General features: G+C 37.0%; 1 protein-coding gene across 1 annotated transcript in view; it reads left to right on the forward strand.

Annotated features, from left to right (window-relative positions):
• Positions 1–1,030: 1,030 nt before the first annotated feature.
• tcf7l1b (transcription factor 7 like 1b) overlaps positions 1,031–27,235 on the forward strand; it is a 70,754-nt gene continuing 44,549 nt past the window's right edge. The window contains exons 1-3 of the mRNA XM_067395504.1: positions 1,031–1,811; positions 1,917–1,989; positions 4,332–4,459. Coding sequence (XP_067251605.1) covers positions 1,626–1,811; positions 1,917–1,989; positions 4,332–4,459 — 387 coding nt within the window. The 5' untranslated portion in view covers positions 1,031–1,625. The remainder of the gene's footprint in view (positions 1,812–1,916; positions 1,990–4,331; positions 4,460–27,235) is intronic.

A 27,235-nucleotide genomic window follows, 5' to 3' on the forward strand; every position in this document is an offset into this window, starting at 1 on the left:
GCATGTTCAGAAATTCAGTTTTTCTTTTCGTTGCCTCAGGGCAACGTTGTGCAATAAGGGGTACATTTCGAGGATGTTTTTGTCAATACCTCACATTGGCCATAATGTATTATAAGAAGGGAAGATGGTGCAGGAACACCCAAATATACTAAAAATTCTTCTTTAGTACTTCTTAAGATCATCTAAGTGCGCTCAACTGTGCTATTTTGAGACAGCATGAAATATGAACTAAAATGTGCTTTTAATATACTATCTCTGTATTCAAAAAATTATAGTTATCAAAAAATTAAGCATTTAGTTATCACTTGTATACTATGGGTTCAAATGTACTATAAGTAGTATGTAAATACATTTTTTAAATATAGAGATATTAGTTCATATTTCATGTTGTCTCAAAATACCACTTAGAAGTACTAAAGAAGAATTTTTAGTATATTAAGTACAAAAAATAGTGCACGAAAATAGAATTGTACTTTTTTTTTCACCTTGGATGGCATAGCACACTACATGATACAGACCTATGCATGTATCAAATTCAATATATCAATGTCTTTCAAGTGTTTTCCCTTTTTACTTAATGATTTCTTGAATTTTTTTTTTTTTTAATATTTTTGATTATGATGATAATTTTCTCTATGATTCTGTACCATTGTTATAAAAATATTTTGGGGTTGGGGGAGGGCAAACTTTTTTTTATCAATAAAATGTTCCCAAATGAACCAAAAAATGATGTGAAATATATTTTTTTCCCTTGTGCCATCAACATGTGTGCATTAGAGGGTTAATAACTTGTTTACTGAACTGTTTTATAAAAAACAATCCTGCGGTTATTGAAATTCTGAAGAACAGCGCTTGTAATATTGCTTAAATAACACAATCCCAAGCCCTGGTGTCATTGAACTATTTCAAGAATCAAGTCCTGAACAAACTGTTCCTTTAAACTTCTCTGAGAGTGTGTGTGCTGAATGGAGTGTCGTTTTTCAGCGCTTAACTCCTCCTCTGCATTCTGCTCGTCCAGCGCGCGCGCACACACACACTCTCACGCGCTGCCGCTTGCGCATTCCCCATCAGCAGCTCAACGCACCGGAGCCTCTTCGCGTCCAAACGCACCGTTTTCAGTGTCCGTGCTTCAGTTGATCAAACATGACGCTTGCGATTCGAAACGTGGAAGAAACGAGCAGCTGATCCGAGGAGGAATCTGTTTTTCGTGACTAAAACACGTCTTTGGGATAGAGACTACCGGAGGCGCCGCGACCGTTGCAACTTTTGTTGCAATCAGCACGCGCGTTTACTGACGGTTGCGTTTTTTAAAGAAAAAGTCGCTCAACTTTTTGCGCTCGATTTGTGGATTGTAGAATCGCGTCTGTTTCTAGTTCTTTTATTCGTGTTTGGTAAGTTTGTCAGGACGACAAGCAGCATCGCTTCACTGGAGTTTGCAGAGTTTGTTGCAGGGATACCGATGAAACTGTCGAGCTTTGTGTGATCACAAGTAATCATGGACAAATTGGATTTAAATTCATGTGTCAAGGATTATTTCTGAAATATCTCGAGTGTTTTTCCTGCACTGCACCGTTTTCGTCAACACAAACTCTAGATTTTGTTACTGTTGCAAGACGCTCGTAAACATGCCACAGCTTAACGGAGGTGGAGGGGATGAGTTGGGAGCGAACGATGAAATGATCTCATTCAAAGATGAGGGCGAACAAGAGGACAAAATCTCCGAAAACGTGTCTGCCGAAAGAGATCTGGACGATGTGAAGTCCTCTCTAGTGAACGAGTCGGAAAATAACAGCAGTTCATCCGATTCTGAGGTAAGTCAGACACAACCGCATGTTGACAGACACATGGATGTGGTTGTTGCCGACGGAAAAATAACTTTCTGCTTTGTTTTTCTCCGTTCTTCGTCTTTCCTTCAGCAAACCGAGAGGCGACCTCAACCAAGACCTGATCATGAAAGTTATGAGAAAGCCCGAGAGTATTTCGCTGAAGGTAAGAGAAAGAGCTGGTGCTATGGCATTCCGATTTAACAATTATTCTTTGAAAAGTAGTTTCTGTTACGAGTACTTGCGCATAAAATACTTGGAAGTAAGCTAACTCTGAGTAATTTCACATGGTACTTTTTTTCCCAAACAGTATAGTAATTATTCAGATAGTTTAGTATCTTATTTCAGTATTTCTATTAGCTTTTTTTTATGTGCATAACAATTCCTAGCAACATTTTTTCTGTGAAAATGTACATTTAAATGCCATTTAAACTAATCATTATATATCATAAGTAAAAAACAACTAAAACCAGCGAGAGAATAGGGATAGAAATTAGATACTAATACATATCTTTATGACTCCAAGTATAAATCTAGTTATTAGTCATAAAAAAATAAGTACTGTTGTCTAATGAACATTGCAATGCATGACCATTACAATGCATACTTGTTGGAAGTGAATAGGTGATATCTGAACCGCAGTTATACACAGAATTCATTGGTAAAAATGTGACGTTTGTTACCAGTAACAATGAAATGCTCACCAATGAGTACTAGTGACATTGAAAAAGATACTAGATTAGTTACAAAAATAAGCACTAGTAGCATTATCAATAATAGGAATAAATGTTAAAATGGCTTGCCATACTTGTTCTCTACTTAAATAGTATTGTAACTATTCAGACAGTTTAGTATCTTTTTCCAGTATTTCTGTTACCTAGTTTTAGTGTGCATACCAATTCCTAGCAAAATTTTAAATCTGTTTTCTAATCTATTTTATTCTGTGTAAATTTAAATGCCATTTAAACTAATCATTATATATTGTAAGTAAAAAAACAATCAAAACTAGTGAGAGAATAGGGATACACATTAGATACTAATACATATCTTTATGACACCAAGTGTAAATCTAGTTATTAGTCATAAAAAATAAGTACTATTGTCTAATGAACAATTGCTTGTAGAGCTGGACTAGGTAGCAGAAACCATTACAATGCATACTTGTTGGAAGTGAATAGGTGATATCTAAGTGAATAGGTGATATCTGAACCGCAGGTATACACAGAATTCATTGGTAAAAATGTGTCGTTTGTTACCAGTAACAATGAAATGCTCACTAATGAGTACTAGTGACACTGAAAAAGATACTAGATTAGTTACAAAAATAAGCACTAGCAGCATTATTAATAATAGGAATAAATGTTAAAACGGCTTGCCATACTTATTCTCTACTTAAATAGTATTGTAACTATTCAGACAGTTTAGTGTCATATTTCAGTATTTATATTACCTATTTTTTAGTGTGCATAACAATTCTTAGCAATTTTAAATCGGTTTTCTAATTTTTTTTCTGTAAAAATGTAAATTTAAATGCCATTTAAACTAATCATTATATATTATAAGTAAAAACAACCAAAACTAGTGAGAGAATAGGGATAGAAATTACATACTAATACCTATCTTTATGACTCCAAGTGTAAATCTAGTTATTAGTCATAAAAAAAATAAGTGCTACTGTATAAGTGCTGGACTAGGAAGCAGAAACCATTACACTGCATACTAGCTGGAAGTGAATAGGTGACATCTAAGCGAATAGGTGATATTTGAACCGCAGTTATACACAGAATTCATTGGTAAAAATGTGACGTTTATTACCAGTAACAATGAAATGGTCACTATTGATTACTAGTGACATTGAAAGATACTAGATTAGTTACAAAAATACGCGCTAGTAGCATTATCAATAATAGGAATAAATGTTAAAACGGCTTGCTATACTTGTTCTCTACTTAAATAGTATTGTAATTATTCAGACAGTTTAGTATCTTTTTTCAGTATTTCTATTACCTATTTTTAGTGTGCATACCAATTCCTATCTATTGTTCATGTAGAAATGTAATCATTTAAACTTTAAGATAGCTATTTAGACTAATCATTACAAGTAAAGAAACAACTAAGAAATCTTTATGACACCAAGTGTAAATCTGGAGTAGGTGCTGTTATTTGAATAGTACCGTTTAATGAACAATTTCTTGTAGAGTTGGACTAGGTAGCAGAAACCATTACAATACATACTGGTTGGAAGTGAATAGATGATATCTGAACCACAATTCAATGGTAAACATGTGAAGTTTGTTACCAGTAACAATGAAACTGTTACTTGTCACTAATGAGAACTAGTGTTAAACTAATAGTTTTTAGTGATATTAAAAATGATACTATATTAGTTCCAAAAATAAGTACTTGCATTATTAATAATCAGAATAAATGTTAAACCAGCTTGCCATACTTTACTTACATTTTTTGTTCACACATGGATCCCTAATCCTTCCTCTCTCCACTGTCAAGCTTTAAGAAGACAGCAAGATGGAGGATTTTTTAAGAGCCCCCATTATCCAGGCTACCCATTTCTAATGATCCCAGATCTTACCAATCCTTACTTGTCCAACGGCGCCCTGTCTCCAAGCGCAAGAACGGTGAGTGCCATTAAACATGCTGTCTGTCTCAGTGCATCTCTGGAGTTCTTTGAGAGTTAATAATGGCCCTCGTGTGGATAGAAACCAACAAGTTTCCTTATAAAGGATACCTTTTTTGAGAATCTATACAGGGTCAACCACAATTTTGAATATTGTAAGGTTGACTCCTTCACTGTCTATTTTACTACCACTTTCCACAACCACCTAGTTGAGAGCATAAAAAATGGAAATTGAGTTTTAGCCCTTTCAATGTAGACTGTTTTTTTATAATTTCATGTTATTTAAGGAATATGCATGTGGAAGTGGATTGCGGGGACTTGATGTCACTTTATCGTTAGTTCATGTGTGAGTCTATTAAACTCTTTTAATTGGTTTTAATTGTGTACTCTAGCTGTGTGACTTGCATTTGACAGATTTGTATTCATTTATTTGTGGTCCAAGAGATCATGCCACTGGTTTACTTGATCAGATTTGCAAAATTCTGCGTCTAAAGTGTTTTATGGTGTTCAGGCGCTAAGGATTCCTCATGTTTGTCTGTGAAATGGTTGGCTAATTGATCTAATACCCAGTGAATCTAATTTAGTGCTGTCTGCCACTGGGCCGTAATTAAGCATTTTCGGGCTGCTTGTTTAGCTTTCTTTAAAATAAGATTAGTCTGGCCGAGAGAAGAGGTCTGTCACACTGAAATTCTATCTGGGTGTTCGTTCTTCTTCTCCGAGGGCTGCAGAGTTTGCCTATAGATGTGTTTTGAGTTTTGTGTCCGTGTCTGGGAAAGGTTGACTGCCCTTTTAGCCCCAGCGTTGGGTCTTTTCAACCCAATTTGCAAAGAACTCAGCAGGCATTCATGTATGGCTTTGCTGTGGTGTTATGCGTCAGCGCTCTGCAGAAAAAGAGAATGAACGGTTGGGTCTTTGCACAGAAAAAAAGGAGAACGCCTCTACCGGGAGTGTTTTTTGGCTACACCGTAAGCCATCTCCCCAAATCAACACGTTTTACAGCCATTGTTTATTCCAAAGCTCAAATCCTCCTGCTTTACTCTGAATCGCAGTGTGATTTGATTGGACCTGGCCAAGTGTTTGAGCGAAAAGTTGCGATAACACCCCCCCGCCTCCTCCCTCCAGACACTCGCGCAAGTTTTACTTGGCCTCTCCGTTTCTTTTCACTCGTCCGTACGAGCTCTCCCTCCTTCCCAATCCCTTCCATTCAGTTCCTGAGGCGTTAGTCTTACATTGTCATTCTGAGTGAATGCTGATGGCTTCATTGGGATCTCCATAGGCCCTCATTAGCCTAATGGCTGCTCCTTACAGACTAGATGCATAGTAGTAGTGGTACCCAGATCTCTTTTGTTCCTCGGCCTATGGAGTGTTGTTGTGGGAAGAGCCTATTGCTTAAATGATCCTGAAGGAACATGGTTCATCCCACCCTCAACGTCGCCTTGGGCAGTACCTGCAACTCGCAAACTTTCTCGAGATTTCCGTTATGATTCGTACACCATGGCCAAGTATTTGCAGAAGGATTCCCATCATGCTTGACTCAAATTTTGGTGAATTAAGCCAATGTCGGGCACATCTCGCAAACACAGAAGCCCTCTGTTACCGCTAATATAATGCGCATTAAAGAGCCAGAGGCTAATATGAGCTTCCTTGCAAACATTCAGATGATGTCATTCAGGATAAGGATTATAACTTAACTCGTTTAGCTGATTGGAGACGGTCAAAAGATTTTGTTCCCACAGAAAATGGCCCCATAACCGCGTACATGCAGATGTACGAATATCTAATCTTTTCCCTCATCCTGTTTTGAAAAAGAGGCATCTAACTCTTATTATTCCTCGCGGTATTCGCATCGCACAAGTTCATAACCTCCAGAACCCGAGCACATTGGTGCTCGTATTTTATCTGAAAGTTCCTGAAAGTTCATCCCGGAGTAAGCGATATCTCCGGCTCTCGCCCTTAAGCCTATCAGATCTAGCCCAGTGTGGACCAAGTAAAACGGGAGGTCATTGAGGCAGATGGGCTTAGCCTGTCAGTCGGCACCTCTAGAGTGAGCTGCGCGTCAGACAATGAGTAGTTGGCATACTTCACATATTTACACACTAATCTTAAGCTTTCGCTCAGACAGCCTCAGCCACAGCTGTCAAAATCACATAAGGAAGTTTCCAAACAAAGCTGAAGAACTCGAAGGAGCCCGTCAGAATCGGAGTGATCTTCTGTGGTTACGCTCTAACGTTTAAACAAATGCTCAAATGTAGAGTGTGTTTGCCAGGAAAAGCATAAGACTGTGCCGTTTCCCCTTTTTCATTCAGAATTTGAGTAATTTGACAATGCCATCCAGGTATTCAATGGGTTCAGCTTTTTTACAGACGGCTGGATGTTTTGTAAAGTGGAGAATCTGAATATATAAAAGGCTTCAGAGAATGTTCTTTGTCAGGATGAAAGCTATTAAACATTTACCACAGGATGAAAGATTGAGTCTGTTTCAAAAGAGAATTTTTTTTTCCAATAGATTTTTTACTAAAATTATTTTGGTCTCTTGCATTTATATGATGCATTACATGCATAGTATTTGTAACAGTGCAAATGCAATAGAATTGGTCTCGGGTTCTGTGAGGTTTGTTTATATTTATACTTTCCTAACCAAACAACTGTGTGGTTACTACTATAAAGTGCAGAAATCATTTTAAAGGTATCTGAGGTTGCACAACACTCAAGGCAGGCCTTGAATGCCAAAGTGAAGCCTAAAGCAGTCGCAAAGAGTAAACTTGTCACTTCTAAACTAATATGTACATTTCTTGTGCTGTTGCTCTGATATCCCTGAGGTGGAATTGAAAAGCTCCTCTGAATTCATAGACTTCATGGAATATTTATAGTTTTCCTCTGCTGTGTATAAAAAGGGGGAAATGTGAAAAAATGCCAAAGGGAATGTGGAGTTTGAAATACCTGTGGCTTTAGTTAAAGGGTTAGTTCACCCAAAAATGAAATTTCAGTCATTAATTACTCACCCTCATGTCGTTCCACACCTGTAGGACCTTCATTCATTTTCAGAAACAATTGAAGATCTTTTTAATGAAATCTGTGAGATTTCTGTCCCTCCATTGACAGTCCTCGCAACTACCACTTTGACGCTTTATAAAAAGCTTGTAAAACTAATCCATATGAATTGAGCGGTTTATTGCAAATTTAATTTAGTGGACTAAACTGCTCAATTCATATAGAATCTCTTTATATACAATCTCTTTACGAACTCTTTGAAGCGACAAAGTGGTAGTTGTGAGGACTGTCACTGGAGAGACAAAATAGTTTTTGTTTCATGGATGAGTGAAATTGTTACAGGTTTGGAACGACGGTGAGTAAATGAATTTTTTAAACTTTCTTCAGAAACACGTAAAATTTAGGTTACTGTTGTTGAAAGACAGTCGCATTACATTTAGTGTATGATGTGTTTTGCGATAGGAACTGTCCAACTAGTCATTTAGACTGTTTATTTATTACGAACTTAATAAAAATCTTTAGTTTTTTGCAAATATTTATTTTTCATTCATTGTGCTTTCTCCATCTGTCAATGAATGCAAGAATGTGTCTTGTGTAAACGTGGCACCACTCCAACTGGCCGATTTTTGAAAATTTGTCATTTTGCTCATCCCTCCTTTGGGGCATTTAAATATCAGTCTGAAATCTGTTGCATCCATTGGTGAAAAGTGAGTGTGTGTTCAGACCTACACTTTAATTCAGATAAAAAACCTTGAATGTAATTGTGAATGCCAAAGGCTTTCGTCACACTAATGAAATAAATTGGTAAAAAGAAAAAAAATTGCCACCCCCACCAAAACCTGAACTTTTCTTTGAGTGTTTTGTGGCCTGACAGTCAGATCTGCACAAAATTAGCCAAAGTTGTTTGATATTTCACATTCCTATTCTCCTAGCCATGAGGACAACCGTCCAGATAACTTAAAAAAGCATTGTGTAGGAGACGCTGAAACTGAGATTGGAGAAAAAGAGCTGAAAAGAAGACAGAAATAAGTGGAAGATGGAAAGAAACCGAGGTATGAAGTGACAGAAGGGAAAGATATGGGGAAATGCAGGCGTGCAGATTTCCCATAATTGATTTAGGGCCTGCTCGGAGCTGACATTCCTCAATAATCCAGTGGGACTGTTTTTAAGGATCGAGTGTGTCGGCCAACCAGCTTTACTCTTCTCAATGCTTGTCACTGTGATGAATGCTCAAGCTTGGCCTGAGGAATCGTCTTACTTAGGGCTCGTGTTGTAAATCGAGAGAAATTGAGAGTATATTTACAGTGCATTTGTTGCAAAATAAAATGAAGCCACATTGTAAATATATTAAAGGGGACCTATTATGCCCCTTTTACAAGATGAAGCTAATATAAGTCTCAGGTGTCCCCAGAATCTGTCTGTGAAGTTTCAGCTCAAATTTTCAAATTTGCACCTATTTGGGTGTGAGCAAAAACATGCCGTTTTTGTGTGTGTCCCTTTAAATATAAATGAGCTGCTGCTCCCGCCCCCTTTCCAGAAGAGGACTTTAACAGCTCAACAACAACAAAGCTGGAGAATCTCACGCAGCCAAAATGAGGAAAGTGTTCAGCCTTACATTGTTCAAACCGGAGTCGACACTGATGGAGAGACTCAGGAAGAAGTTACAACTTTTAGACGTTTCTGAATGGTTAGTGGATAAATTTATGTAGTTGCTGTGGAGTTGATTCAACTCATCCACTAGCATGTGCCGTCATGTTCATCTTTTGTGTTGAATTGACCCTCGTTTGTGAAGCAGTCCGGCGTAAAATGACGGCATGACAACAACACTCGACTACAACAACTCTTCCTCTTCTCTAAAGCAACCCAACATGGCCCCGCCCCCTTTGTTGTGTGTTCTTGGGGGCGGGGTTTATATAAATGTTAGGTTTGTGATGTCGCTAATCCAGGAAGAAGCTCGTTGTAGTCCCTACCAGCCGTTTGTTGTAGTCCTTAAACAGAGAATTCTTTAAAAGAAAATGTCTTCCTTTGCATTGAACTTTGAGCGTCGTAACTTTGCAGATGTTGTTTATGCTCAAACAGCAACATTACACACTAATAACTACAGTTAAAGTCATAATCGAGGACCCCTTTAATTTTAAATGCACTTTCATTTGGTGTGGCATTAGATTTTAAACGCCTTCCTTGTTTTGTGAATTGCAGGTAGAACATATTGAACTGTCAGTATAGACTGTCAAAGATAATCTCATATCAGTCGTTGTCCTGTATTACAACCTGTTCCCTTTTCAAGCCACAGCAATGCCTCTATTCATTTAGATGACAGGTTTTGACATGTAGCGTAGTCATGTGTTGTAAACGCACTGAATGCATTCAATCCTAAATGTTTTTGAAGGGCCTGTGGCGGTTTCTGACATTGTATTTTAATGCACATTTACATGCTGAAATGATTTTCTGGTCAAGTCTTCACTCTCCTGGAAAAGCCATTGAAGCACATGGTCGTAATCGGTTTTCGGGCTCCTTTTTCATTCAATTTTGGTCTCTACCTCCCAGTGCAAAAGCTTTCAGCGCAATCCCGTGTTATTTTAACGCAGTCGGGTTTTGGGCCCTCACGTCTGCAGAACAAGGAACCGAGCGACTCGCCAAACCTTGTAACTGCGGCTTTTGTGTTGCGCCACCCACACCGGCAAACAAACACACCTCAGTGGAAACACTTTTTAAACTGTTTAGTCTTGTCTATTGGGGAAGAATAGCACAGGGCAAACCCACACACAAACACACACTTTTGTAATGCCTGAGCATATCATCATAGCTCATGCCACATGTCTTTTACGGCATTCCAGGCCTCCGCTGGGCATTTTTCCACATTCAGGTGTTCTTACTCTGCCAGCAGCTCTTAGCACTTAAAATCTTCGAGACACATTTGAGTCAATAGTGCTATTGTGTGTGTGTGTGTGTGTGTGTGTGTGTGTGTTTATTTTTTAAATATCCTGTCCTTGTGTGAGTAAACTGTTAGTGTGTGTAAGTGGGCCCTACCTGTTTGGTTCTAAATAGGAAAAAGGCAAGTTGTCGTCATTTACGCACCCTCATATCGCCCTTTTTTTTTTTCCTCCAACACAAAAAGCAGAATGTTCTCTCTGCTCTTTTCTATACGATGAAAGTGAATGGAGATGGTTGCTTTCAAATTCCAAAAACAAAAACAAACAAAAAAAAAAATCAACAGTAATCAATAGGCTTGGAATATAGCACATGTGTCATAGACTATTTTATGATACTTTATGCTGCTTTTGTCATTTTTGGAGCTGTGCGGCCCCTGGCCACTTTCACTGCATGTAAAAGAGCAGCGTAAGCATTCCTCTAAATGTCTTCTATTCTATATTGTATTCTTCTAAATGTTTTTTATTCCATGAAATAAAGCTTACACTGGTTTGGACTGACATGAGGGTGACCGAATCATCACTTCTTGTTGAACTGTCCCTTCATGTCTTCAGTGTTGAGTGTAACTGTAACTTCAACAGACTGACTGGCATGATTATACACTGTGTGTGTGTGTGTGTGTTTGCTCACCAGATCTGTCAAAGGCGACCTGAAAGGTAGTTGCCAAATGTTCTCTTTGTTGATGCTATCACAACTGTGTAAACAGTCTTGACTGACTTCTACATGGTTTTTCACCCTTAGAAACAAGCGAATGTCATTTGGTAAACATGTGACCTTTGTATAAAAGAACATGCATTAGATTGATGTTCATTTGTGTCCTGAATCATTTTGTACTCTGCATTTAATACAGTCCTATGCCATATTTTTCCGTTTTACAAAGTCGTGATTTTGTTTCTGGGCTCTACTAGAATAAGTTTTCACGCTCTGTTTAGTTTCTGTCTCTATGATGCCCCTCCTTCTGATTGGATGGCTGGACTATTCCTTTATTTTGCATATACCTTGGGAGGGTAATAATTAAAATGAAGAATGTTGAGACGTGTTCGTTCCCAGAAGAAAACTTAAACCCCCCCATTCCCAACCATTATAAGCCTTGGAGGACTAAGAATATTTGAATGTGTCTTCGATTGTGTTTATTTGAAAGAAGATAGTCATATATGCCTAGGATGGCTTAAGGATGAGGGCATCATGTAGGGCCCTATAATTTCCGCGATCACGGAATTGCGGAATCCAGTCATAAAAACGGAATTTACAATATAACATGGAATGTCACGGAATTTGTCATTTTTGATGAATTAAAAGCAGGTCAGCACACGTAAATTAAATCGTGATATAGACTAGTGACTGAATATTAAACCGCAAAAAGACTATTTAAACATGAATCCTGCATGCCTGTGTGAATCTGAAATTAATGATGTGGCAGGTCAGTTTCATTTACATCACACCGTCTCACACACAGTCGCGCCGGCGCACGCAAGTTGAAGCACATGCGACGCTCGCGGCGTTTTCGTCCTCTGTCGCCTCACTATATGAACGCACAAATTCATCTCCAGAGCTGCTCTGAAAATCACTTCATCAGCATTTAACTGCTTCGTTTGAGAAAACTACCGTCATAAATACAGAGAAGCTCTAGGCAAACCGTCAAAATAAAAGTTTGATTTAACTTGACAAACATATTACTGTTGTACAGTAAAATTTAGATAAATTAAATTAATAATAAATTATTAAAATATATTTTAAACAATAATCTCAGTGTTTCTTCCATGTTTTAATTTTAACAGTAAAGCTCTGTTGTGCAGCACATTGTTTGACAAAAAAGTTTAATTTCATGATTAAAAGATAAATTAAATGGTATACGTTCATTTGATTGCCAGAAAAAATTAAATACACAACAGAACTTCTGAGAAATTTTTTTTTTTTTTTTTTTTGTATTAATTTTGTTGTTTTTAAGAATTCAATTAATTAGACATGCTTTTTGATTATTAAAATGGAATTAAGCCATTAAAATGGAATCCAGAAAACAGAATTTGGTAAAAATAAAATTTGAGGGGAAAGAATAAAACGTAGGGCCCTAGAAAAATGTAATTGTTTTGTTAAACTTTTATTAAATTGTTGGTAAATTGGACAATATTTATTATTTCAATAAATTAGACATGCTTTTTGATTTCTAAAATTTAATTTAACCATTAAAATGGAGTCAAAAAATAAATAAAATGGATTTTATAGGGCCCTAATCATGGGATCATTTTCATTTTTGTGTGAACTATCCCTTTAAAGAAAGATGAACATGTAAAAAAAAAAAAAAAAAAGTCTTTTTTTTGATTGTCTTAAGTTATGTTTTGGAAAATGGTACCTGGTTTTTAGTCAGTCATTAGTTGGAAAGTAAATGACAATTTTTTTGTGTTTTGGTTGAACTATGTCTTGATTTCAAGAATAATGAGGCACAATGTACAAGTTGTATTTCTGTCTTTCACAGCTCCATTTTTGACCATATTCTAGCTATACATTTGCATAATTGTGTGTGTGTGTGTGTATGTGTGTGTTTTACCTTAGCACTGGAATGCTGACTTCTTTTGAAAAGACATTTGAACTCAGCAGAGCAGCAAACTGCTGGTGAAGAAACTTTTTCAGGATTTTCCTCGGTGACCTCTCACATTATGTTAGATAGTTGGGGAGTCAGGAGGATGTTGAAGGTTCTTGTCAAACATCTCTATAAACCCATCAACCATTCAACTCGCGTCCTAGAAAAACTATGAGTGCACTGCGCGAGCTCAATACTCATTGAATTGTGTGAAACACTGCCAGGCTTGGCCTTCCCTCCTCCTTCCTTTCTCTTAGGAGAGCGGGAGTTGGCGTCAACCCCTTCTGCCACCCATAGCTTGCCCATCATCCCTCCCTCTGTTCCGTCCCTGCCATTACATATTCTGTTTATAGCCTTCACTGGCTTTTCAAGAGCAAGGCCCTTCAGGAGAGATTCGACCCCCCGTGAGGACTGGCAAACCAACCAGCCCTCCTTACGCACGCACACACACTCGCTGCGTTCAGTGACATCAATGAAAAGGCCTTTGAAGCTGCTTGGGATGAGCATGTGTATAAATGTATTTTTTCATCAATTTATTAATCTGAGGCAGGCGCTTCGGAGTCGGCCAGGTTCAGACAGAAGCGCGCCCACTTTAATTCCGCGCTGGGATGTTTTTGACAAGACAAGTTGTTTATCCCATCTTTAAAGTTTCTCTCGGGCTCTCAGCGGACTGTGGTGCTGATTCCCACTTACATGTATGTATGAGGGAATAGTGTAGAGATACAGTAGCTTGAGTTTTTTTTCTTTTTTTTTTTTTCTTGAGCTGTTCGTAAACAAGTTCATAAACAAAATCTGTAGTATTCTTAGCCGGGGTAGATATTTGTCATGTTAGGTGTCTGGATGACAAAAGTGGCGTGTTGAATCTTAAGGCGTGGTCATATTTACCATTGTTCATTACATTTTTGCAGGTGAAATCTGATTATATCAATAGGAATTGACATGATCTGGAATTTCCCCATGCGTATTTCAAAGCGGGTTCATGTTGGATTCACTGTGTTGACCAACAGATAACAGCTTGGTCTGAATTTTGAGGTTTTCTTTGGAGATATAAACTTGCAATTGGGAGTTATAAGGTTAGATTTGTAAGCTGACTTTTTTTCTTGCAAGTTTATATCTCACAATTTTGCCCATTTTATTTATTTTCAAGATCTGAGGTGAAGGTTGCGTGTAGTTAGGACATGGTGTAACAGTGTATTGGATCAGTGCATAAGCTCTTAAAGTGACAGCAGCCTAATAAACCTGCTGCTGTCTGTCATGTTAATCGAGCAAAAGACAAAGAGAAAATCACTCTGTGCTCTTAACTGAATATATTTTATGTTAATTGTAAGCATTAATCCATATTTAATTTTTACAATGAAGACTATCCAGTGTTATTTTACATTTGATTAGCCTACTTTAATTTCTGTAATAGTAGCCTATTTCTTACCTGAATACTACTGTTAGACCCACCTAATAAACTTATATTTGTATTTATTTGTGCTATTGTTTGCATATTGTTGCATCCTGTTATGAGTGTAAGCTTATTGCAACCAAATTATCCAAAAATTATGAGATGATAAATGTATGGCAGGGTTTATATAGACGTTTTCCCTGTGGTATCGAATATCGATATTTTTCAAGGTATCGTATCGAAGTTGTGATCTGTGCTTCATACATTGATACACTATAGACAATCGACAATGGACCTTTTTTTGCCTGTGAAATTTCGCCAAAATTTTTCCAATGTGACTGCAGCTTAACTATTAACTCAACTCAGTGTTAGTTTTGCTCAGTTTAGGGGAGCTGGCTAAAATCAACATTAGCTCAGCAAATACACCCACTAACCACTATGATCTAACATTAAAAAATACGGCTAAAAACAGTACGAGTGCAAAAGGATGCAGTGACTTTAGAGGGGCCTTCATTGCTGTGGGAGTTGATTTGTTAGTTCAGTGTCTATATTTGTTAGCTGGTGGTGTTGTGGGTGTTTTCAAACAGTTTACTACTTGTGATGGTATGCTCTCGTGGCCCTGTCTCACTGATGGAATATTCCAGATGCGTTTCTGCTAACGGTCTTGTATGAGAGTGATGCTTTTATTGAGTGTGCTTTGAAGAGCGACACTCCCTTGAATTTTTAGACCTAAATTCGTTCAGGGATGATGTCATATTTAATGAGATGAACAGAAACTTATGGAGGACTAATAGTATCACTTAAAATAAAATTAATAAATCGATTATCATTGTATTAAAAAATAAAAATGTTAAAATTGACAATATAAACAGACATATTAAAACCTAAAGATGTTTTAGTGTTATATGTAATTGCCTTTATTTAATAGGACAGTTAACCCAAAAATTAAAATTCTGTCCTCATTTACTCACCAAACCTGTATGAATTACTTTTTTCTGCTGAACACAAAAGATATTTTGAAGAATGCGGGTAACCAAACAGTTGACTTCTATAGTATGGAAAAATAACATACTATGGAAGTCAGTGACTAAATGATGACACAGTTTTTCATTTTTGGGTGAACTATCCCTATAATTTGTTAAAAACTAAACCCTTTTTCAACAAATTAAATTTAGAATCTTAAATTTCTATTTGTTCGTTGTTACATTTATTGAAATTATTTATGAATTGTTACTTTTAACTACATTTTTAAATGTCTAATTATTGAAAAGTGCCTTTTACTTTTGAATAAATTGCATTATTTCTTGTTCTTTTAAGTGGTGCTCCGTCTTCTATTAAAAATGAGACTCTGAGCAGTGTTATTTATAGTATTATTTATTTAACCCTTATGCGGCCTTCGTTTGGGAAGTACACAGACCCCAGGCAACAAAATGCAATTTTGTAACAAAATACTTGTTTTTTTAAAAACAAATGTAATTTTACTCTGTTTATTAATGGTTTTACTCCATGTTTGTACAGTTTTTGGAGGATTTATCATATTTTTTTAATTTATATAAATAAATTAAAAAATAATGTTTTTAAATAGGTTTTTATACATAGGTTTTTTTCAGTACAAAAAATGCTAAACTTTGACAAAAAGTATTTTTTATTGTTATAATTGTGATTTCATAACATTTAGATATAAATCCAACAACAACAAAAAAACTTATGAAAAGATGTCTTTCAGTTAGTCAAATAACATAGCAAATAGTGGAGCTCTGCAGCCGTCTACTGGTAAAAGTGATTTTTTTTTTTTTACTTTTAAAACTGCATTTTCCAAAAGATGGGCAAAAATCTTACACTAAACCATGTCAAATTATCCATGTTATCCCCATGAATGAAAGTTAGAAATGTGGGTCTTTTATAAAGTGAATTTTACATAAAAAGCTGTTTTTGTAAAAATATTTATTTATTTATATAAATTTAAAAGATATGAGAAATCCTCCAAAAACTGCACAAATATGAAGTAAAAACATTAATAAACAGATTAAAATTACATTTCTTTTTTAAAAAGCAGTTATTTTATAACAAAATTACATTTTATTGCCTGAAGACCCTGAGTGTACCTTTTTTTACACTAACATAAAAACAAGCTATCACTCTTGTTTTTTTTTTCTTTATAGATCTAGAAAGTGTTAACAACGGTACAAAGTTTCATGTCATTTGGACAAAGAGAATTTTTATTTTTATTTGAGCAAACGTCGTTTGGGGTCTAAAAAGACCCCAAAGACCCTATAAGGGTTAATACTATAGTATTTGATTTTTTTTATTCTTTATTTCTTGAACAATTTAAATTTTATAACTATTTACATAAAAGCCTAAGATCCGCCCACATTCATAAGATACAGAGATAAGAACGAATATTTCTAAAATTGTATTGTCCTTCTGGTGGCGCTATGCACTTTGGCTGTGGTACACTCCAAAAGGGCAATGTCCAGCAAATAGGACATCCAAATAGACATAGCTGGGGTAGATGGCTCCATCCAAAGTTTCAGGATAACCTTTTTGGCAGCAGACCGAATCCTCATTTGACTGACAGACAGTGATAGCGAAGAATCATCCAACAAAAGAAAAAGCAGTGGGTCCTTTTGGATCTGAGTCTTTAGAAGATCAATCAATATGTCCTGGACCGAGGACCAAAACAACTCGATTCTAGAACAATCCCAGAACATATGCATATATGTACCTTGACTTGCGCTGTTGCATAGGTATAATGAATCATTTGATGTGCTGGGTTCTTTGAGGTAGCAAAACAATTTCTCCAAACAATGTCCCAGTCAATCACAGTGTTAAGTTCTCTCTCCCAGCAGCTCTCAATCGGAATATTTGAGTACTGTCGTACCACAATACCTCCAGAATCCATACTAGAATCTATCCAGTTTATTATAGGATGAGGAGATGGTAATATTTTGACTGATCTTTTATTTTCAGTTTTAGAAAATTTGTGCTTGCCATTTTGTTAAAATGATAAAAATTGTCATTTTCAGTAGTTTTCCGCCTGTTTATATCATTTCAGCTTTATTTCAATTAAAAAAGTGTGTTTTTTTTTAAATAGTTTTAGTTGACAATAACAACACTGGCTATAAGGGACCAAAACACATGACCAAATCATGACCTACTCCGCGTTTGCCATCCACACCCACAGAGAATGCATATACCTCAGTGCGCAGCCTGCTATAAAATGTGGAAAATGCTTGGGGAAACAATGCAATGCACTTTATGATGGTCCAGCAAGATATCGCAGCTGCTCGCAGGTCAAAAATAAAGCTGACCATGATGAAATATAGGCTTGTTTTTCTGTGCATGCTTGTCGTATGTCAAACTAATACCATCTTGTCACGTGCCCTTTAAGTATACAAATATGCGTGCATGCACTTATCATATGTCCCACTAATACCCACTTGCCCCTCTAGGCCGTGCGGTATCAGTGTTAGACTAGGCTAAAGCCCCCGACCGGCGGGCCAAGGTTAACCCCCTGTGGCCTGGCGGGGTGTGGGGGTCATCCGTCTCTCTCCAGGGTGATAAGGGCTCTTTGGCTGATTGATAGCAGGGCTCCGCACGCCCTCCACCCCCTCGACTACAGCGGGCCCCCTCCGGATCATGTGTGGCCCCTCACGTGGAGACCAGGGTTTTATTTCACATTAAGAGCCATCAGTGCTCTTAAAACCAGAACACTAAGTGCTGGAGTGTACGCTAATAAAATCTGATTGTGCAGAAAGAGAGCGAGGGAAGGGGGGTGCGAGCGGGGGCAACTCCCAACCAGACCTTCATCAGTCTGGTATTCCAAGCAGATGGTTTCAGTTAAAGCTTAGCGGAGAGAGTTGGAAAGAGGAGGCAGAGCGGGGCTGACATGCTGCACAGTTGGTGGGTGGAAGGAGGGAAAAGTGATAGTGATGATAAGGAAATAAGTAAAAGGGAAGCGGGTGGAGGAGAGGAAAAAGTGGAGGTGTGGACGGAAGGATTATTAAGCGTAGTTGTTTCACAGTTGCATGAAATAAAATTTGGTATGATAGTACATGGAAGTTGAGTATTTGTAAATATGTGCATATTTTTATATTGTCCTGTATTTCTTTTAGCAGGACTGATCTAAGTAATTGCTCAGGTTAAGTTAAGGTAATTTGCTGCATAATTTAATTTAAGTTTCCAGACACCTTGCATTTCACTAATCAGAGAAGCTGCGGTTACCTAAGATATGAGAACCATGCTAAAACACCTCAATAGCGACCTACCACTCCCATGATGCATTGCGAATAATGTAATCGAATGATGTTTCCAGCAGCTTCTAGACTACTGTTCAGAAGGTTTTAAAATGTTCTTGAAGTCTTTTACGTGGACCAAAACTGTTAATTTAAACTGAAAATACAGTAAAACGGTAATATTGTGAGAGATTATTACAATTTAAAATAAATAAGTACATTTCTATTTGAATATATTTTCAAATGTAATTTATTCCTGTGATCAAAGCTGAATTTTCAGCATCATTACTCCAGTCTTCACTGTCACATGATCACATTTCTTATCAATTTTGAAAACTATGGAAGCTTGTTTTCCGCCTCTAAATAAAAAAGGTAATTGCAACTTTTTATCTCACAATTTTATTTTTTTTTGCAAGTTTGTCTTTTTCTCCGAATTATGAGTTTGTCTTGTAACATGCATGACTTTATAACATGCAGTTGAAAGAAAAACAAACGTCTTTTTTCGCTGACGGTTGGACATTATAACACGCAATTCTGATAAAAAAAGTCAGAATTGTGAGATAAAAAGTCGCAATGACCTTTTTTTAATTTCATTGCAGAAACACGCGTCGATAGAAAACCATTGTGCTGCTTCATTTTTTTTTTTTCAGGTTGTTTTTTTTTCTCTCATAAACAATGTTAACTATACAGCCTGCTATTTTTCTTTCTCGGTTAAAAAAAAAGTTAAAAATACTTCTTTAAAATTTGTTTGTTTTTTCAAGCGAGTGCTTCCTTTCAGCTCAAATGCTGTCATGATGGAGCAACAGTTTAAGAAAATAATACATAAACACTAGTTTAACTGTACAGGCATCTAAAGGTAACTGAGGTTTGTTGCCGCCACAGTGACGCAAGAGCACATATCATGTACAACAGGACTGTCCACTTGAAATGCCATGCATTGGTGTCTATGTTGCTTAAAGTGCCTTGAAACACACAGCATTATTCAATGTGTTGACGTAATTTCCACTGAAACAGGAAGACAGGGCAGGACATATCGATCAGCTCCTCCCCTTTTTTTAAATTAGCCAATAGTTTTTTGTTTATATCACAGCTCAGTAAAGCCGCAGTTTCCTCAATCTCCTCCATATCGCTTTAAAATACAGCATTCTGTGCAGAATTCAGTTGGGTTCGATATGTTTCGTGGTCTGCTCCGACTCGCGGATATGATCCGCTCTGTGCTATCGTGTCTTCGGGCCGGAGCCGACTGTGTGCTGCGGTTCGTGTGACACTTATGTAAAACCAGACTTCATTTGCCTAAATGGAAAGCATATTTACACTGTCTGAATCGTTCCCTATCCCCTATATAGTGCACTTTGTGCCATTCACCATGTAGTAACTAGTAAATGTATGAACAAATGACCAATTTCAGCCGCAGCTTCAGCGTGTTTTTTAATGTAGGAGGGCGGAGCTTCAGATTCTAGAGAGAATTTGATTGGACAGAAAATCTGAGAAGCTGAAGTGCAGTTATGTCATCAAAATCATTGATCCACTTATATATCCTAAATAGGAATTTTGTCATTGTTTTGGAGCACACTAGCTTTTAGATAACAGTAAAGCTAACATATTCATACTGAAAGCCAAAAAAAATACTATTTTGATTTCATGTGGACTTTAAAGTACGTTTCTGGCCTAACATTCCCCAGACCTCTACTTTCACTACTATCAGCGTTGTCTCCTTGCCCAGCAAGAGCAGGTCATCGTATGAAAACACGTGGCCCTCTGGCTCCTGGACACAGTCACGTCCAGATGAGGATCTCTGATCACTATCATATTTGTTTTAAGGGCCTTCCTCGGCCCACAGGTCAGACGGAGGCCATGAAAACACTGGAGAGCCGTGGCACTGATATTCTCCCGCAAAGACAGCTGAAGCACAGCAGTGCCAGCATACTAATGATAAGACGACACCTCCAACGTTACACGTAGAAGAAAGAATGAAGCTATTCTTTCCCTCTCGCATTATTTGTTTTGTCTTGCTCTCGGTATCGTCACAGGATATGCCTCTGTGCTCATGTAGCACCTCCTGAATATCCTGCTCTGTTTTTCCTGCTTCGTCCCGACTCCCTCCCCTCCTCTCCGTGCAACTCCAGATGTAAACGATTAGCTCGTTTAACAAGGCGGCTCCAGGCAAGACGCTTTGCAACAACAACAGTCCCAAACAGTCGACGGACATTCTGTGCAGCTTTACAGAGTATCAAATCATGCTAGTCACCATTTCCATTGGATCCGTGAGATCACGGGGAAGTGGTTGTGAATCTGTACGTCACATGGAATGACATCACTGGACTCCTGATTTGATCAGGATTAAGTGTGACTTGGGTGAAATGCATTCAGTTAACTAGAATAACATCACAATCAAACTGCCATCACCTCATTGACTTATTCTTTGAACAAATATCAGGGTGCTTTTACACTTCGATTGGTTGGTCCGAACAAGATTTTGATTACTCCCCACTGCCCCTGCTGGATTGTGTTCACACTGTATTTATTTTGGGTCACATGCCCCCATCAAAAAGTTTAATGTTGGATATAAAATGTCTTTATAAGTTGTGTGTGAAGCTTGCGTACTGGAGGAAATGTATCCTGTTTAGATTTTGACGTGAGAAACCCCTGCAAACGATTCAGTGCGTGTTTGAACTGTCCCGAATGAATCAAACTGAGTCAGTTCAAAATGAATCAAACCAAATCAGTCAAACTGAGCAAATTTCAGACTTTTTTGCAAACATATTAGATCAAAGGAGTGATTTATTCGCGAATCTGCCGTTGCAATTTACGATTTATAAAGTGTTGATAGAAAATGCGCAATATGATTGATGAAATATTGATTATGGTCTGTATAAGAGTCTCCATTCAAAAGGTAATATCAGTAATATTTGACTGGGGCACAGTGGTATTTCAATTGACCCTTCGCCGGGAGTTTGATTGACAAGCGATCTAACCAGTCATAACGCTGAATCCACCATTTTGTCCAACAAAGCAGTCAGGAGTGAGAAGATTAACCTCGGTAGATTTGAACTAGAAAAATGGTGTGTAATTGCGTCTTTCTGCATTTTAAACAACATTCATTCTTATGTTCATTCATGTTTATTTGATGCTATAAATGTACTAGTAGGAAGAGATGATCGGTTCACGAGCCGTTTGAGCTGAGGCGATCTGTCACGACTTATTAACCTTAGTAACCTGCTCTGTCTTGTCTGTCGACGTGTTGTCAGTGTCCTCTTTGCTCTGCGATGTATTTTTCACTGCGTGTGGCGTGACGGCGCCATGGCTTGTCGGACAAAGCAACAGTAACTAAGGGGGGCGGGTCTTTGCGAAGGGTCAATTGGGTTCGTGCCCCAGTGAAATGGTTTGGCGGCCATCTTGGTAGGCAAACAAACACAGTTCCTATATACCAGAATTATACTTTTAATCCGCGAACAATGGTATCATAAATTTTGCTTATTTAGCTCAAATTATGTTAAACAAACGCAATAATACTTATTATTAAAGTGGTCCGTTTCTTCCTGTCATACTTCCTATGATATAAAGATTGGTTTAGCGCGTGTGTTCAGGCCCTGGGATTCCCCACACACGTGACGCTCCATTGTTAATTTCTAAGATGGAATTAGCCTGCATTTGAGTTTCTAAGATCATTTTAGCAGAGCAGGAGATGGTGTGTTGTCCACACAGCACTTAAAAAGGAATGTGTGTGTTACTTTGGAGTGTAGAGAGGAAAGGACAGTGTGTGTGTGTGTGTGTGTGTGTGTGTGTGTGTGTGTGTGTGTGTGTGTGTGTGTGTGTATGTGTGTGTGTTGGCAAGTGCAGCACTGGTAGTGAATGGGCTCTTTGAGTGTTTTAGACTGGCATGTTTGACAGGACAAAGAAACCAGAGCAGCAGCGCAGAGTCTTACAGCTCAGGCCTACACACACACACACACACACACACACACACACACACACACACACACACACACACACACACACACACACACACACACACACACACACACACACACACACACACATACACACATAATACACCTTACTCTCATTTAAACTTTACTGCTAGTACTGTCTTTTTCTCATCATGCACGCACACAAACTAAAGTTACTCCCACTCACTCAATTATGTAGCAATTATATGCCTCAATCTTGGATGTAATTATACAAACATAAAGGGTAAATATGAATTTGAAAAATTATGTATACTGCATATTATTTTTGCCATTGGACCTCTTTTTTGTGTCTATTAAAGTCAGATTGAAATCAAAATTTATCCCGTTTACTTTAATAGACATTACTGGTCTTATTGATTGGGCATGATTCATCAGTGTGTGTTATTCCAAAGAAAAAATTAAACAACTTTACAACCATCTCTAAAATTACTTTTTCGGATGACGTCTCCAATCCCTGATGGATTTTTTTTTTTTTTTTAACTGCTTCAGTCCAGACATCTGACAACATTTATAGTCTGTAACTTTTCACATTTTGGATTGAATCAAGTCCTGATGGATATAATCAAAACCCTTCCTAAACTCACTGAACATCCTGCTTCAGTCTTATGAAAGAATTAAAATAGACTTAAAATAGTTTCATTCTGATGTAAAGTTTAAAGTTATTTTTGTTGGAAACGGTTGTGCTGCTTAATATGTTTGTGGATACTTTACATTATAATGTCACTTTTGATCAAATTAATTCCTCCTTGCTGAATAAGCCTTAATTTCTTTAAAAACAAAAAACCTTACTGACTCCAAACTTTTGAACGGTACTGTAAAAGTCTGGATAATAGTGATTTATCTGCCGATAAATCCTCCAATATTTGGCCTCTTTCTGTTTTCAAATATTGTAATCATTTTGCATGTGTGTGTTTGAATGCATCAAACGAGTGGCTGCTTTTGCGATGTTGTCATGACACCGTTTTCACCCAAAAACTTTTTATGCGTTTTGGTTAAGCTTGCCGCACGAGTCCTGAAAAGTGACAACAAAGCTTCTATATCGCCCCCAGGTGGCTGGATGCAGTATAGGTCATAAATCCTGCCCTCTTCATGTAATGAAATGGGATGCGAGACAAACTAAACAGTCAAATTACACATCAAATATTTCATTTCCAAAGATGAGTTTTGTCATTTTAGGCAGTTTTTAACACACTGATGTTAAAGTGTTCGTTCTTTAAATAACTTTGATTTAGTTATTTGATGCTATAAAAATGCATTTTTTGATGTCATGATTGACAGCTTCTCTGAGCGAAGTAATCACTGAAGCACCAACGGACTTTTTTCTAGATCTTCAGGAGGAGATTGGAGCTTTAACTTTCATTACTACATTTCCAGAACTGTTTATTTCACACCAACATAATGAGTTGTTCTGCTTCTGCGGGAGTATGGGCGGGACCTTGATATCGCGGCTGCACTTCATGCTCACTACTGCGCAGACTCGAGACTCAAGATGTCAGCACCATATTGGCACACTGGTGGCTTCAGTTACTACTCTGGAAGAGAGTGAAGATGCATCGTCTAACTTTTTTTCTTTTTTTTTTACAGTCAATGGCTTTGGCCATTCATTTACATGACAACAGCCTGAAAACGATACCATTATAGTCTCTTTGTAAACTACAAAAATGTGAATTTGATAACGGTGATGTCATGCGCATGCAAATTTCGTGCATGCGTGAGTACTTGACAACCAAAACTACACTGGCGAACTACAGGACTGTGTTTGTGCCGCTCAAGATACTGATTGAGCGTAGATTCATTGCACCACTACTACGACTAGCGGAGACGCATTATTTACATACGCCAAATTCTGATATCGCCATCTACTGGTCAGGCAGCATGATGCATCCATTTTTGTGGATCCCTATGAACGGGGATCGTTTTGACAACATTGCCGTCGGTATGTTAAACTTTTCAGAAGTACATCATTGTCGTGTAAACGCACCCTTAGTTTATAAGATTATAGCGCACATGCTCATGGAGTTGAGTCAGTGGGAACACACTTGTGTTTTATAGTTTTTTCCCTTCCAGTTCCCTGCTGTGTTATTACTTATATTAGCTTAAGCTCAGTAAAAACCCTAAACAGGAACAGCACTGTTTTAATAACAACTCATTCCTCTCTCTCTCCTCTTTCTCCGTTCCTGTCTGTTTTTCTGCTCTTTCTTTAGCAGTTAATCTCTTGACATGTTTCGGTTAATGCAGAATTGTTGCCAAACAAATGTGATTAAATGGCACAGAGACTTTGACCCAGAATTAGTCTCACTGAGTGAGAATTCACTGCTGGGGCCGCAGGGGGAATGTAGCACCTCATAGGGCTCCAGCCTGCTGCTCCAGTGCCAACGGCCTGTACACACACACACACACACACACTAGCTGTCAGTCACTACTTTGTTTGCCCTTTAGGTTAACGGTGAAAGGTCAAGGTTCAGGGTCAGAAGCTGAGTGGGTTTCTCGAGACGTGTGTCTGAATCGATCTGTCTTTTTAAGATTGAACATCCACATAAATGTTTGTTTTTTTTTTTCCCTCCCACAAAGCCTTTTCCTGAGCACAAAGCATGATGGGTAGAGACGCGCAATGAATCGACTAATCTTTGTAAACATTTCTTTCATGTATCGGTTCACTGCAGTTCAGTGTTCCTCAATCACGGTTTTCTAGAAGAAAACTCTTCTTGTTTTTACAATAACATGACCATGAAGATGAATCTGTCGTTCCCACATAGCCTTACACATGCTTGCATCCGATTCTTCTGAAGTTTCTTTAGAAATCGCATGTGCCTTTGTCTTGTTGAAATTGTGTCATTTGAAGTGGAAGCTTTACCTTGATTTCAATACATCCTTCTGTCACTTGCACAGTTCACCTGAAGTCTAGATCTTGTCATGCTTCAAATTGATATCTTTGGTCTAAATGAGGTTTGGCTCTCTGAAGACGTTCATGTCAGAGTGTCTATGTAATTGGTTAGTAGAGTTAAATAGAGTGAAGTGTATTCATGTAACCTTAGAAAAGTGAGCCGCTCACAGCCTTGAATGCAAAATGCTTTCTGACCTCGAAATAAAAGAGCTAAAGGTGAAAGCCAGAGCTAAAGACATCAGCCCATTTTGCTGTGAATATGCTGTAGAAATCTCTCGACATGTGCTTCATGACGACTGTGTAGGGCACATAGTGTCATGAAGCTCATGTGGAGCCTGAAACTCAAAGTTCTTCAGCCAGTTTTTCCTACCTTTTCCCTCAAAAGTTTGAAGAAATTCAATTCTGCAAATTGAAGAAATCACGGCAGAAATAATGGTTACTTTAAAGTCTCATTTGTTAATGAACTAACAACGAACAATACATTTTTACAGCATTTATTAAACTGTTAATGTTAGTTAATGCACTAACATGAATATTTTAATTAAGTCATGTTAACAGATACAACCTTTGATTTTAATCATGTATTTGTAGCCTAAATGCTGAAATTAACGTTAACTAAGATGGATAAATGCTTAAAGTATTGTACATTGTTGTAACAAATGAATCCTTATTGAAAAATTGTTACCCTTAAACATTATGAAATATATTAAATATGACTTATTTCATAATAATAAACAATATAATTATAATTAACATACTACTAATACTACTAAAACTACTACTACTAATTATTATAATATTACAACAATAAACAGCAATTTATTAAAAAATATTTATTAGTATTAAACATACTATAAGTCTTAATATTATTTGAAAAAATTATCTACTACTACGAATAACAATAATAAATTAAATAAAAGTAGTAGTAGTAGTAGTAGTAGTAGTAGTAGTAGTAGTAGTAGTAGTAGTAGTAGTAGTAGTAGTAGTAGTAGTAGTAGTAGTAGTAGTAGTAGTAGTAGTAGTAGTAGTAGTAAATTGTTAAATATACATTACTGCCACTATTACTACTACTACTTCTAAAAAACATCATATAAATTATTTATTTTTTTGTAGCTAGTAGTAATAACTTACTTGAAGACTTAATAACTAATATACTATAACTGAAAACAGTTCTTTTTATTAGGATTCCTTGATGAATAGAAAGTTCAAAAGAACAGCATTTATCTGAAATACAAAGCTTCTGTAGCATTATACACTACCGTTCAAAAGTTTGGGGTCAGTAATAATTTTTATTTTTATTTTTTTGAAAAGAAATTAAAGAAATGAATACTTTTATTCAGCAAGGACCCATTAAATCAATCAAAAGTGGCAGTAAAGACATTTATAATGTTACAAAAGATTAGATTTCAGATAAACACTGTTCTTTTGAACTTTCTATTCATCAAATAATCCTGAAAAAAAATATTGTACACAAATATTTTGTACAATTGTACACATTAAATGTTTCTTGATCATCAAATCATCATATTAGAATGATTTCTGAAGGATCATGTGACACTGAAGACTGGAGTAATGATGCTGAAAATTCAGCTTTGCATCACAGGAATAAATTGCTTTGTGAAATATATTTAAATAGAAAACAGTTATTTTAAATTGTAATAATATTTCATAGTATTACTGTTTTTACTGTATTTTTAATTAAATAAATGTAGCCTTGGTTAGCAGACGAAACTTCTTTTAAAAACATTAAAAATAATATAATATAATAATAATATAAATAATATTATATTTATTTAT

The sequence above is a fragment of the Chanodichthys erythropterus genome, chromosome 9, assembly GCF_024489055.1.
Source record: "Chanodichthys erythropterus isolate Z2021 chromosome 9, ASM2448905v1, whole genome shotgun sequence".
Taxonomy (NCBI): domain Eukaryota; kingdom Metazoa; phylum Chordata; class Actinopteri; order Cypriniformes; family Xenocyprididae; genus Chanodichthys; species Chanodichthys erythropterus.